This window comes from Nicotiana sylvestris, chromosome 7 (assembly GCF_000393655.2).
Source record: "Nicotiana sylvestris chromosome 7, ASM39365v2, whole genome shotgun sequence".
NCBI lineage: Eukaryota > Viridiplantae > Streptophyta > Magnoliopsida > Solanales > Solanaceae > Nicotiana > Nicotiana sylvestris.
The window spans coordinates 71,345,939-71,358,896 of NC_091063.1; the positions used below are offsets into that span (position 1 = coordinate 71,345,939).

General features: G+C 36.7%; 1 protein-coding gene across 1 annotated transcript in view; it reads right to left on the bottom strand.

Moving 5' to 3' along the window:
- Positions 1–12,567, bottom strand: part of LOC138873295 (uncharacterized) — a 54,145-nt gene extending 41,578 nt beyond the window's left edge. Inside the window, exons 1-2 of the mRNA XM_070151745.1 lie at positions 12,122–12,567; positions 11,519–11,975 (exon numbers count right to left, since the gene is read on the bottom strand). Coding sequence (XP_070007846.1) covers positions 11,519–11,975; positions 12,122–12,567 — 903 coding nt within the window. The remainder of the gene's footprint in view (positions 1–11,518; positions 11,976–12,121) is intronic.
- Positions 12,568–12,958: the final 391 nt, after the last annotated feature.

Here is a 12,958-nt window from a genome sequence, read left to right on the forward strand (position 1 = left end):
CATTGTTTGGTTTAATGTATTAAAGCATTGTGCAATTTCTAAAAGAATTGTTTATTTACAAAAATGCCTCAAAACCAGTCCATCACTTTAACTTTCTAAATGAAACATATGTTGAGATTTTTTTTTATATGAAAATGTTTTAAAAAATTATTTAATTTATCTACCTATATTGTAAAATAGAACTAAATATTTATTTATAAAAAAAGAAGTATGCTAAGTATTTATTTATTTACTAGGGCTATAATATTATTTCTCACTATTTGGATTATTCTAAATTTCCATCAATATAATAACTAGCATATTTTAATCAAGCATAAATGTTGAAGGACAATTTTGTCTTTAACTAAGCTAATCCATGCATTAAAACCCATTACATTGCTAATACCATTGTTTTCTATGCATTAGTTATGCATAGGATAATACCAAATAGGATCTATAACTAATGCTTGCATAACTAATGCATAGGTTCAAAGTGTGTACCAAACAATGTATTATTAATACACAAAGATAATGCGTGCATTATTTTATCTAATGCGTCCCACCAAAAGACCCCTTAGGGTTTTGAAAGAAAATTTTCAATCACCATCAATTAAAGAAACCAGAATCGATCAAAAGGGAGTCATGACTCTGCACTTTCAACATATAAATAGAGGAGGTCCACAGACGTAGCAAGAAAACATATTCGAAGCATAGTCACAGAAAGAAGCAAGAGATTAACAAACAAAGTGAGCATAGTCACACAGAAGTGACATAAGTAGGCTAGGGATTCAGGAAAACATATTCGAAGCAAGGTAATCACAGGACTTCAAGCAAGTAGGCTAACACATAGAAACGAAGCAAAGAAAGCATGCTAACCCTCATAGAAGCAAAGTATGTAAAATCATGCTAACATTCATAGAAACAAAGTAAAGAAAATCTTTAAAAAAAAAATAGGGCTTTTAACAGAGTCAAGTTAAAAGCAGTAAGAGCACAAAATCGGTCAAAACAAACAAGGGAAAATGTTTAATCATAACTATATCAGTAAGAACATGCGTAAAAGAACTCCGAGAAACCCTAGTTTTAGAAAAGAATGACTAAAATCGAAATAGTTAGTTAAAATGGGAGATTTTTAAAGGAAAACACCTAGTAATACTCGAAACACCTCAGATCTATAAAGATCTAAGAAGAATCGAATAGTAGCGAACTAGGGTTTTCAGAAAATAGTAGAGATGAAGAGAATCGCTTAAAAACTCATGGATTCAAACGAAAAAACAAAAGGAAATCCTTTCTTACAAATGAAAATGGTCGGGGACAGGCCAGTAAACGAGTTTCAAACTGGAACAGGTTAGATTTCCTTGAGATCTTCTCAAGGACTCATGAAGTGGAAGAGCTATGGAGTATAGGAGACCAGAGGTGGTCGGAGATGGTACGAAAACACCATAGGACTCATGAAGATGAGAGAGTTTGAGGGCGGTTGTCTCTGAATTATGAGACTAGGGTTAGGGGTCGGGTGAAATTAAAAAGGAAAGGATGCGTTTGGACCATTGATCTGGGAGATCAACGGTCGAAATTAAAAAGGGTATGTGGGTTCTGGGTTTGGGTAAGGGTAAATAGGGTATGGGTCGGGTGATTCAGGTGTGAAATTGGGCTAGAAAGGGGTCCAATTTTTGCAATAATTGAAAGTCAAATTTGGCTATTATTTAAATAGCCAACTTTCCCCCATTTAATTTATAAAAAATAATAGGTAAGTTATGGAAAATAAATTAAGGTGACAAAATGATTTAAAATACATAATTAACAATTTATAAATACAGGGTCCAATTTAATGCATATAGAACATAGTTAAATCTTAAATGGGCTAATATTGTAATTATGTGCAATTTAACTTTAAAAATACTAAATGTAATTATAAAATATATAAAAACTAATTTTGCCATATTTTGGCATAAATATAGAAATCCAATAGATGAATTATCAAAACAATAATTTTAGAAATAATTATTGGGGATTTTATGGATAAAAAGGGAGAAAATAAATCAATTTAAAACCTTAAAATTATGGGAAAAAATAATAAAAACCTTGCACATGCTTATATATGCATATATATGCTATTTTGAAGGTATTTTTCATATTCAAAATATATAGAGAAAAATTGGGTATCAACAGACATGGCTTATAGACTCCCTAGGCCGGAACTGCTCTGATACCTCTTTTGTCACGACCCAAACTGATGGGCCGCGACGGGCACCCAGTACCTTACTCAATTGGATACCTACGTAACGTATATTTCGTATCATGCTATCATGGGTAAATGATCCAGAGAGGCTATCGTGATTTAAGTGGAATAAAACATGGAGAGATACTCGACATTGGACGATCCAACATGTAATCCAAACTTATACATAGGCCGACAAGGCCATACAAGAATCCGTATACATGACATCTGTCTACAAGCCTCTAAGAATACATAACATTATAAAGGTTGGGACAAAACCCCGCCAAACCAATCAATGCATATACTAATCATACTGACCAAACAAGCAACTCCGAAGCAAATAGAGCGCACCAACATCTTCTACTGAGCTTAAAGCCTACTTGGAGGGCTCTCAACCTGTCTATCGGGACCTGCGGACATGAAATGCAGTACCCCCAGGCAAAACGGACGTCAGTACGAATAATGTACCGAGTATATAAGACACATAAATAAGTACATAACAGACATGGAGGAAATATAGAGTAAATAACTCAACCTATAAGTCTAAAAAACTTTGTAAATCATGAAATACTGATAGTGTCATGCATATGCGTATGAATGTCATGTCGTATATAGGTACATGTTTCATAACATCATCAGCCTCTGAGGGCATCCCATCATATCATCTCGGCCACTTTGGGAGAAATCATCAACGTATACCAGCTGATCAGGTGGTGGTGCATATATAACGCCGTAACATTTTCCATATTCTATATACATATAATATACATATATACGCGTATATAACACCATTTGGTCATGGGTCAATATACATGAATGCAATGCATGAGAAGTACGTTAATAAAATCTTTCGGAATGTCATAAGACCATTATGTCTTTGAGTAATATCATGAAGTAAACTTTTTCAACTTACGTATTTTATGAGACCCATGAATAGAGGATAAAATAATAGGACACATGGGAATTCAAGAACGTAGGCATTTTTAATACTTTAATGAATAGAGTCATTTGTGGAAGTTGTGCATTTGCTCATTTGGTTTGTGTCGTATGGATCATGCCAAATGAAAGAAGGGATAGCCTTAACATACCTCTGTTGCTTGGCTAGCAGTAGCCCACGAGTTCCTGTACGCTCTACGGATGATAATTTACAACAACAACAACAACCCAGTATAATCCCACTTAGTGGACTCTGGGGAGGGTAGTATGTACGCAGACCTTACCCCTATCCTGGGGTAGAGAGGCTATTTCCAAATAGACCCCCGACATCCTTCCCTCCAAGAACTTCCCACCTTGCTCTTGGGGAGACTCGAACTCACAACCTCTTGGTTGGAAGTGGAGGTTGCTTACCATTAGAGCAATCCCTCTTGTCTCGTCGATGATAATCTACATTGTATAAATGATTTGGATCACAATCGAATCAATAAACCAAGAATTGGATTAACGACGACATTTTATCGAACACTTAGGGTGCGTAAGCTTCATTTCATCCTACAAATGGCAATTTAACAGTACTTGCTATTCTCCTCTACTCACAACACAACCATAATCACAAACAACTATACATCACAATTTTCAGCCATAGGATACCTTAAGGAACTACTCAAAATCATTCAACAACTACAACACTTCATCAATAACCAAACTATGATACAAATGACCTCAAAAACATGGAGAAGAGTATGATATTACCTTGACCAGAAAGAATATCAACACATATAACTATTTATAACTATATTTCAATCCCTTCAACACAACCAAATCCTCCTAAAAAACACTGTAAGAACCTTTATTTCTATATCAATAAGATTTTAAAGTGAATTTCTCCAAGTTGAAGACAAACTTATCTAGAAGGATTATTGAATTCTTAGCTTAATTATTTGAAGAAAATGGATAATATGAACTGGAGATAAGCCTTTCCCAACACCTTTACCCACAAAACTTCCCAAACCAAGAGGAAAATTGCAAAAGAATTGCCTTAGAGGGAGCTGCCCATAAGGTGAAATTGTAAATGGCTCCTAATTGTTTGAGATGGGGTTTATATGAATTGTATGATGTGCAACAACTCCTAAATGACCTCCTTAAATATAAAGATTGGATATACATAAATTTGTAATGACTAAGGTCCTTGGAGGTGAAGAGGCAACATTTGTCTTTACTTGGCAATAGATATTTTACAAAGAAAACATATATACTCATAAGCACCTCAACATTTCTCTACTAATTGTAGGACCCATATTATGCTAATCATGTGTATTATACATAAATACATGCTAGCATATGTTATTTTAACATCATAATCAATCCTCATTTTACTACGGGGTATAACATCCACGTAATACTTCGGAGTGTAACAGAATGAGAGCAAGATCTTTTGTGTGTGTGTGTGGGTGCTTCTTTATGAGTGTTCGTCTAAGTGTGAGTCTGTGTTGAAAATCAGAATAAGAAGGTTTTTATAGCATGCAATAAGATAGGCCACATAAGGTAATGAATCAATCACACATACATAAAGTATGAAAAGTCAATTAGCAATCAGTCAGGAATCAATTAAGAGGATAAAATCAAATAAGTGCCACTTAATTTAAGGAAAAATCTACCACAGAATCAATTCGTAATTAAGAGCAAGGTTAATATGGTAAGAAACAGTTTCCGGAATCAATTAGGAATCAAGACACACAATCAAGCCAATAATAAGGTAGGAACAAGTAAAACTTTAAATAAGGAAATATGGGTACTAAATTCAAACCCTAGTTTAGGTAAGTAAATCAATTAATCAACTTAATTGACAAAGTTAAAGGGAACGGGAAAAAGACAACAAGATAAATAGTCAGAGAATCAAAACCTTTGAATATGTCAAAGGCATAGAGATGAAACTCAAAAGAATCGGTCGAAATAGTAAAGAAGAAAAACATAGTTGAAAGCATTTAAATGTCTAAGCATTTTCATAGAAAACCCGTTAGAGATCAAAACCCTAGGGTAAAAAACATAGTCATGAGAATTAGTCGAACAAACAAAGAAATTAGGGTTAAACACTTAAAACATTTAATATTTTTCAGAAACCTAAAGGGTGAAACCATAGTTTTAGAGAAGACAAAAAAAATCGGTTAATAATAAGAAACATTGAAAGGTTTTTAAGAGAAATAACAAAATAAACTTTAAACTATCTCAAATCTATAAGGATCTGAACGGATTCGAGCAGCAAGAGACTAGGGTTTTAAGAGAGTGACAGAGATGAAAGAAAATCTGGTTTGGAACCAGAGATTCGAGCCATAAACACAAGATGATAGTACTCACAAACAGAGATGACCGTAGGTAGATTCACAAACAATTTTGAACAAATCTGAGTTGGATCTCTTCAAGATTCTTTCATAAAACAACAAAATCGAACAACTAGAAGAGGTAAGAGGCCGGTCGGGGCCTGAAATCACAGAGGAACCCCATGGAACGGGTAAGAATCGAAGGGGTTTTGGGAAATTTTGGGGTGACGGCGGCTAGGGTTAAGGATAGTTTTAGAGAGAATGGAGAAGAAGAGGGAAACATGGGCGGCGGTGGAGGGGGGGTCGTTGGATTAAAAAGGAAAGGGAAAACGTTATCGTTGATCTCAAAGATCAACGACCACGATTAGAGGAGGTTCTGTGTTGGGTAAGACAGGGAATTGGGCTGGGGCGGATTGTTTAATTTGAATTGGGCTGGGCTGGGGGTCCGAATTTAAACATAATTAAAGGAGTTATTTGTTAAATACCCAATTAATTAATATAATAATTTATATAAATATCTAATTAAATGATAAAAATAATTTTTATACATGAAGGTGATTTAAAAAAATTACTTAGCATTATAAAAATATAAAACATTATTTTCGTTATAAATAATATAATTATGCATATGTATGGGCTATTATTGCAAAATATGCAATTATAGTATTAAAAATGCAAATGTATTTGTAAAAAATATAATTAAAGTATTTGAACACTTATATGATCATAATGATGAATTTAGATGATTAAATCATTATAAATTAATATGAGGAATAATTATTGAATATTTATATAATTAAAAATGCAGAAATAAATTGATTTAAGGTCTTTAACAATTATAGAAAAATTGTAAAAATACTTGTGCATAATTATAAATGCATGTACAATATTTTAAAAGTATGTATGCATATTTAAAAATATATAAGGAAAAAATTGGGTATCAACAAAATCACAAATCATCGATCAAGATCAATCTCTTAAGTTCACGAACTTCAAACTTCGAACCAAACATCTGATTCAAGCCTAACCAATCTAGAATGAACCCAAATTTTGCATACAAGTTCCAAATGACATAGAAAACCTATTCTAACTCCCAGAACAATAATTTGAACACGATATCATCAAAGTCAACTCTCGATCAAACTTATGAACATTCCAAACCTTCAAATTTCCAACTTTCGCCAATTAGTGCCGAAATCTTCTAGAAATATTTAAATGCAAATCTGGGCATACGCCCAAGTTCAAAAGCACCATCGAGGACTAACAGAACCATCAAAACACCGCTCTGAGGTTAAAAACTAAAAATTCAAATCACCCGAACACCAAAACTGGCGATACACACAAGTCATAATACATCATACATAGATACTCATGCCCTCAAACCATTGAGCAAAGTGAAAATGCTCAAAATTATCGGTCGGGTCATTACACACACGTAATTCATACATGCAAATAGTTCATACGACCTACGAGCATAAAGAGCTATAAAATTCCAAACCTATTAAGGTTGTCTGAGATCTCCACGTAGAAATCCAATCACATACGAAAATGATTCACCACTATCATGAGGATCTTATTACTCGCAATACCCCTGACATCATCTGCTACTCCAACAGCTAGTTATATGATGTCTCATCCTCGAAAGATATGAAGTCGAGTTCATATTTAACATTATGTCCATAATTACACTTGATACCTCCATGGTAAGTGTAATGGTCGACCTATGAATACATTACTAAATTATTAGTTGTCTTCCCTTTCTTCTCGAATCTTTCCATTCCAAATCAATTTCTTTCCTAGACATGCATTGCATTTCTGAGTCACTCATGACTATTCGTGACATGCTAAAGTAGCAACATCAATTGGCACTGGAAGAAACATCAAAAGGTTAAAAGGTATTCTAGTAAAATTTAATATCAGTTTTTCGGGATCTCACATAATAATGAAGCAGGGATTCATTCTCCCATTATCCACCTGGTCGCTAGCACACGTGATATGAAACAATGTCACGGTGTTCTCACCTTATATTGGTGCGTGTGTCTCATTCTTTTAATCACTTAACGCCATACAAATATTGTTCTAGACACATTTAAAAGTATAACACGAATTTTTCGTTTCAATAATCCTCAAATCCATCTTCTTGGAGAAACTTGCATCTAGCTTACAAAACAAGTCATAATCGAATGGTTAAAGTCATAAGTCTGACTTATTGTTAAGACTGACAAATATGACCTTGTACTAACCATATTTTATAAGGTCTCATATCTTTATGTTTCTCAACGTAAGAGGGGATTGTTTGTGGGAGAGAGACAATCTCACGACTTGTTTGACACACTTTATCAATAAAAATATCATCACATGCATACAAGATATGAATATAAATTCAAGAGTCAAATATTGATGAGCATATTATAATTATAAAATTACTTTGAGATATATAAACATGGTCATATCGTTCGAAACAAGAGCCATAACATATTTCTCGAACAGGTCTTTAGATATCGTCTTTGTAAAAGGATCAACTATTATACTTTGCATATGAATTTACTGTAAATTTATGTCACGGCCCAAAATCCTAAACTATCATGATGTCACCTAACATGGTACTAGGCAAGCCGGCATTTCCAAAATATTCCAACATTTAGCAGAAAATGAATCAAAGTAGTTTTAAATAACATAAATTTTCACAAACAGGGTAGAAACCCAAAATATAATGCAGAAAATCTCAAACATCAGGGTCTCATTTAGTACATGAGCATCTAAATGTCACAAATCTAGAATACATTGTGCAAATAGTACGAAATTACATAAAATAAAAAGCAAAGATAGGGAAGGAGAAACAAGGTCTGCAAAACGCTGGGCATATACCTTGTAATCTCCTAGAAGATCGACTGCATGATGAAATTAACACCCTCCATATCTGGAAACACCTGGATCTGCACATGAAGTGCAGGGTATAGCGTGAGTACAACCAACTCAGCAAGTAACAATACTAAATAAAGAACTGAAATTAGTGATGAGCTCTGCAATTATAGTTCAATTTTAGTAATTTCAACATAGCAAAATAGGCATGCTTTCAAGTTTGGCAATTTAGGCCAAATCAGTTACCTCATATCGAATTCAAATAAAACAGTATATAACATCCTTCAGAAAACATTCAAACAGTAATATGTGGCTTCAAACAGTGATATATGGCATCTAAGTACAACAATAATGAAATCAAGAGCATCCTCGCAGAGCAATAATCACTCAATCATTCTCAATAGCACAACACTCGGCACTCCGCACTCGACACTCAACACTCATACTCAATAGGTACCTGCGCTCACTGGGGTGTGTACAGACTCCGGAGGGAATCCTTCATCCCAAGCGCTATATCTTTGCGGCGTGTAAGTCGATCCGATAAATAAATATATATATATATATATATATATATATATATATATATATATATATATATATATATATATATATATATAGCCACAAGGCTCGTTGCAACGTGCAACCTGATCCACATATACAACCCTAAGGCTCGTTGCGGCGTGCAGCCCGATCTACATATATACATATCCCTCACAGCTCAACACTCAGGCCCTAACTCAATCACCAACCTCTCCGGTCTCTCAGGTTCTAAAAAATCTTAAAAATCGGCCCAAATAGAATTTATATAATGTATCAACCAGAAACAAGAAGAGACTGAGATATGATATATAATTAAAACTGTGACTGAGTACAAGACAACAATTAGCATATAATTCAATAAGTGCACGACCTCTACGGGTCCCAACAGTACCAACACATAGCCTAAACATGATTTCTAACATGATTTGCAGTCAAAATCTATAACACATGGAGAGGATGTAGCTAACAACAAGTTATTCAACTTAGCAGGAATGGATCAAGTGACAATTCCTACGGTGTACAGCCACACGTCCGTCAACTAGCATGTGTATCACCTCTAAACTAATCACATAACACAAAAATCTGGGGTTTCATACCCTCAGAACTAGATTTAGAATTGTTACTTACCTCAAGTCCGAGCAAAACTCTACTCTAATATGCATTTCCCTTGCAAATCGGCCTCCAAATATCCCGAATCTAGCCACAAGCAGTACAATACAATCAATACAGCCTAAAGGAATCAATTCCACAAGAAAATATGAGATTATTAATCAACAAACCGAAATCAGCTTCAAGACGGCCCCCCCGGCCCACGTCTTGCAATCCAACAAAAGTCACAAAACCTAGAAGCACATTCAACCTCGAGCCTAGCCATACAAACTTCATCGAAATCCGATACCAAATCGCCACTCAAATCCCTAATATCAACTCTTCAAGTCCCAAGCCTCAAACCCCCAAATTACACCTCAAAAATACAAATACTAGGTGGGAACATCAATGGGGATACAAGATTATTGATAAAAAACGAGCCCAAGGGACTTACCTCAAGAATCCCTTTGAAAACCCTCTCCAAAATCGCCTTAGATCAAGCTCAAAATATTTGAAAATGAAGAAAATCGCGAACCCTGTGTTCTTAATTCTACCCAGCTAAACTGCTTCTGCGGTTCATTTAACCTTATCTGCGGCTTCTTATGCTTCTGCAGTGTCCAGTCCTCTTCTGCAGACACGCTTCGGTGAGGAGTTGTCCGCTTCTGCGAAGATTCCTCACCAAGCGCCCTTATGCTTCTACGATCAAACACCCGCAGGTGCGGGCCCGCTTCTGCGACTACCTGTCACTTCTGCGATCACAGCCCCAGCCATGCCTGCCCACATCTGGGATGAATTGCTCGATTCTGCAAGCTCGCACATGCGGTTCTCACTCTGCATGTGGGATTACACTAGCAGCTGCAAATCTTTAGTAATTCCTTAAGTTCAAAACTTTATCTCATAACCACCCAAAATCCACCCGAGGCCCCCGAGACCTCAACCAAACATACTAACAAGTCCTATTACAGAATACGAACTTCGTCGCACCCTCAAATCACCTTAAACAACATCAAAAACACAAATCGTACATTGATCCAGCTCTAATAAACTTTGAAACTTCTAATTTCTACAACGGATGCCTAAACCTATCAAATCACGTCCGATTCACCCCAAATTTTTCATACAAGCCAAATGACATCACAGACCTACTCCAACTTCCGAAATTTGAATCCGACGCAGATATAAAAAAGTCCATTCCTGGTCAAAGTTTTCCAAAATTTCAACTTTCGCCATTTCAAGTCTAATTCCACTACGGACCTCCAAATCACATTCCAGACATGCTCCTAAGTCCAGATCACCCAACGGAGCTAACAGAACTATCAAAACTCCATTACGGAGTCGTTTATACGTAAGTCAACATCCAGTCAACCATTTCAACTTAAGTTTTCCATTATGAGACTAAATGTCTCAATTCACCCCATAATCTTTCCGGACCCAAACTGACTAACATGGCAAGTCACATAAAAAATATAAAGTACAAAAGTAGTAAATGGGGGAACGAGGCTACAACTCTCGAAACGACCGGTCGAATCATTACATCCTCCCCCTATTAAACAAATATTCGTCCTCGAACGAGTGTAGAAACATACCTGGAGTCTCAAATAGGCATGGATATCTACTCTGCATCTCCCGCTCAATCTCCCAAGTAGCCTCCTCAATGGGCTGAAATCTCCACTGTACCTTCACTGAAGTCATATCCTTTAAATGTTGTGCTCAACTCAACGTGGGTGCCCAACTCTCGCTGCATGACTCTCCAAAACTGCAATGTAAATTGCATGCACCGATCTAAAATGATGGAAACTGGCACACCTTGAAGACGTACAATCTCTCAGATGTAAATCTCAACCAACCACTCTGAAGAATAAGTAGTACCAACTGGAATGAAGTGCATGGACTTGTTCAGCCGATCCACAATCACCCAAATAGCATCGAACTTCCTCGAAGTCCATGGGAGACCAATTACAAAATCCATAGTGATCCACTCCCATTTCCACTCTAGAATCTCTATCCTCTAAAGCAATCCACCCAGTCTCTGGTGCTCATACTTTATCTGCTGACAGTTTAGACACCGAGCTACAAATACCACTATATCTTTCTTCATCCTCCTCCACCAATAATGCTGCCTCAAGTGCTGGTACATCTTAGCAGCACCCGAATGAATGAAATACTGCGAGCTGTGGGCCTCCTCAAGAATCAACTCACGTAGCCCATCTACATTTGGCATACATATCAGATCGTGCATCCTCAACACCTCATCATCTCCAATAGTCACATCTCTGGCATCACTGTGATAAACCGTGTACTTGAGGACAAGCAAATAAGGATCATCATCTTGGCGCCCTCTGATGCGATCAAATAAGGAAGACCAAGAAAGCACACAAACTAGAACCCGACTGGGCTCCGAAACATCTAATCTCACAAAAAGGTTGGCCAAGGCTTGAACATCAACTGCAAGAGGTCTTTCTCCAATAGGAATGAATGCAAGGCTACCCATAGTCATTGCCTTTCTACTCAAGGCATCGGCCACCATATTGGCCTTCCTAGGATGATACAGAATAGAAATATCATAATACTTTAGTAGTTCCAACCATGTCCGCTGCCTCAAATTTAGATCCTTCTGTTTGAACAAGTGCTAGAGCTCGGATGATCCGTAAATACCTCACAAGACACACTATAAAGATAGTGCCTCCAAATCCTCAATACAGGAACAATGACATCCAACTCCAAATCATGAACAGGGTAGTCATTCTCATGAGGCTTCAACTGGCGTGAATCATAAGCAATCACTCTATCCTCCTGCATCAAGACACACCCAATACCAATCCGAGAAGCATCAAAATACATTGTATAAGAACCAAAATCTGAAGGTAGAACTAGAACTGGAGCTGTGGTGAAGGCAGTCTTGAGCTTCTGAAAGTACTCCTCACACTCATCCGACCACCTGAAAAGAGCACCTTTTTGGATCAATTTGGTCAAGGGTGATGCAATAGGCGAGAAACCATGCACGGAGCGATGGTAATAACCAGCCAACCTAAGAAAGATCCAAATCTCTGTAGCTGAGGACGGTCTGAGCCAACTCTGAACCGTCTCTATCTTTTTCGGATCTATCTGAATCCCCTCACTGGACACCATGCCCCATGAACGCCACTAAACTGAGCCAAAACTGACACTTGGAGAACTTGGCATAAAGCTTCGCTCTCTCAACCGCTGCAACATAACCCTCAAATGTTGAGCATGCTCCTCCTAGCTACGAGAGTACACCAGGATATCATCAATGAACACTATGAAAAACGGGTTGAGGTAAGGCTCAGATACACAGTTCATCAGATGCATGAATGTTGCTGGGGCGTTGATCAGCCCAAAAGACATTATAAGGAACTCATAATTACTGTAACGGGTCCTGAAGGCTGCCTCTAGAATATCCAAGTCCCAAATCTTCAACTAGTGATACCAGACCTCAAATCAATATTGAAGAACGCCCTCGCTCCCTAAAGTTGGTCAAACATATCATCTATGTACGGCA